The 1,856-nt window shown below is 39.2% G+C and overlaps 1 protein-coding gene across 1 annotated transcript; it reads left to right on the top strand.

The window, feature by feature from the left end:
- Nucleotides 1–683: 683 nt before the first annotated feature.
- Nucleotides 684–866, top strand: LOC122467752 (40S ribosomal protein S29-like). Its single transcript, XM_043554357.1, has one exon. It carries the CDS (start codon nt 693–695, stop codon nt 864–866), a length of 174 nt encoding a protein of 57 aa, XP_043410292.1. The 5' UTR covers nt 684–692.
- The last annotated feature ends 990 nt before the right edge of the window (nt 867–1,856 follow it).

Below are 1,856 nucleotides of genomic sequence, written 5' to 3'. Positions count from 1 at the left end.
TGAATGGATAAAGAAATTGTGGTTTATATACACAATGGAATATTACATGGCAATGAGAAAAAATGAAATATGGCCTTTTGTAGCAACGTGGATGGAACTGGAGAGTGTGATGCTAAGTGAAATAAGCCATACAGAGAAAGACAGATACCATATGGTCTCACTCTTATGTGGATCCTGAGAAACTTAACAGGAACCCATGGGGGAGGGGAAGGAAAAAAAAAAAAAAAAAGAGGTTAGAACGGGAGAGAGCCAAAGCATAAGAGACTGTTAAAAACTGAGAACAAACTGAGGGTTGATGGGGGGTGGGAGGGAGGAGTGGGTGGGTGATGGGTATTGAGGAGGGCACCTTTTGGGATGAGCACTGGGTGTTGTATGGAAACCAATTTGTCAATAAATCTCAGAAAAAAAAAAAAAACAAAACAAACAAACAAAAAAAAAAAAAGAAGAAATCTTTATAACTTTATTTTAAAAGTTCATCTCTCAGAATAATTTCTGATATATTAAATGGAAAATTCAAAATACATGGGATGCCTGGGTAGCTCAGTGGGTTAAGTGTCCAACTCTTGATTTTGGCTCAGGCCGATACACAGAAGAAACAATTGAGAAGATGAAGGAATAAAGTAATCTTATATACAACTTTAACTAAAAATCGTTAAAAAAAGGCTTTTGCTCATTGCGTCCCGGAGAGCAAGATGGGACACCAGCAGCTCTACTGGAGCCCTCCCAGGAAATCCCACCTAGGTTCCGGTTCTTGCCGCATCTGCTCAAACCCTCGTTGTCTGATCCGGAAATACTGCCTCCACACATTCCACCAGTGTTTCCATCAGTGTGCAAAGGATGGAGGCTCAGTGGGTTGGATTAAGTGAACCCCCTTGAATCCAAGATTCACTGCAGATACCCAACATTCCTACCTTAATGGTAATTATTTGTACATAAAATAAAAATACTTCAACAAATTGATTAAAATTTACAAAAAGAAAAAAAAAAGCAGAATGGAGGGCTCCTGGCTGCCTCAGTTAGTGGAGCATGTGACTCTTGATCTCCAGGTGGTGAGTTCAAGCCCCATATTGGGAGTAGTTTCCTTAAAAGAAGAAGAAGAAGGAGAAGGAGGAGGAAGAGGAGGAGAAGAAGAAGAAGAAGAAGAAGAAGAAGAAGAAGAAGAAAGAAGAAGAAGAAGAAGAAGAAGAAGAATAGAGAAAAGAAGTACACAGGCATCAGATGGAAGAGAAAATTATACATGGAAAATCTACTGATGGATCTATTAAATAAGAAGATATAAAAATGTGACTTCCTATACGCATGTGGCTATGGCTCCAGAAGAATGCCAGAGAAACACACTTTGAATATATTAATGGATGTCAGAGCAAAAGAGATGAAATAAAAGGGAAAGAATGAGAATTTGGGGACAGATTCTCCAGTTGATGATCACAATGCTAAATCCTGGCAATGGCAATGAAAGGATGGGCTGAATCTGAGAGAAATTACGAAAACAACCTTGGACTTGAAGAAACAGAGAAATCCAAGATGGTATCAGATTTTGATCCTGGATGAGAGATACAAGGAAGAATAGAGTAGTGCTATTCAGTAAAAATAAGAGAGGTCTATATGTAATATTAAATTTTTTAATAATCACATAAAAAAAGATAAAAAAGACGGGCACCTGGGTAGCTCAGTTGGTTAAAGGTTGGACTCTGGATTTCAGCTCAGGTCATGATCTCACAGTTGGTGAGTTGGAGCCCCACATCGGGCTGTGCACTGATGGTGTGGAGGCTGCTTGGGATTGTACCTCTTTCCCTCTCTTGGCACTCCCCCACACTCTGTATCTCAAAGTAAACAAATAAACTGAAAAAAAGATC

The sequence above is a fragment of the Prionailurus bengalensis genome, chromosome B1 (assembly GCF_016509475.1).
Source record: "Prionailurus bengalensis isolate Pbe53 chromosome B1, Fcat_Pben_1.1_paternal_pri, whole genome shotgun sequence".
Taxonomy (NCBI): Eukaryota; Metazoa; Chordata; class Mammalia; order Carnivora; family Felidae; genus Prionailurus; species Prionailurus bengalensis.
This window is presented reverse-complemented; position numbering and strand designations above follow the sequence as displayed.

Bases quoted from the DNA above. Each gene is read 5' to 3' on its own strand.
- LOC122467752 (XM_043554357.1), top strand. From the start codon at position 693: ATGGGACACCAGCAGCTCTACTGGAGCCCTCCCAGGAAATCCCACCTA.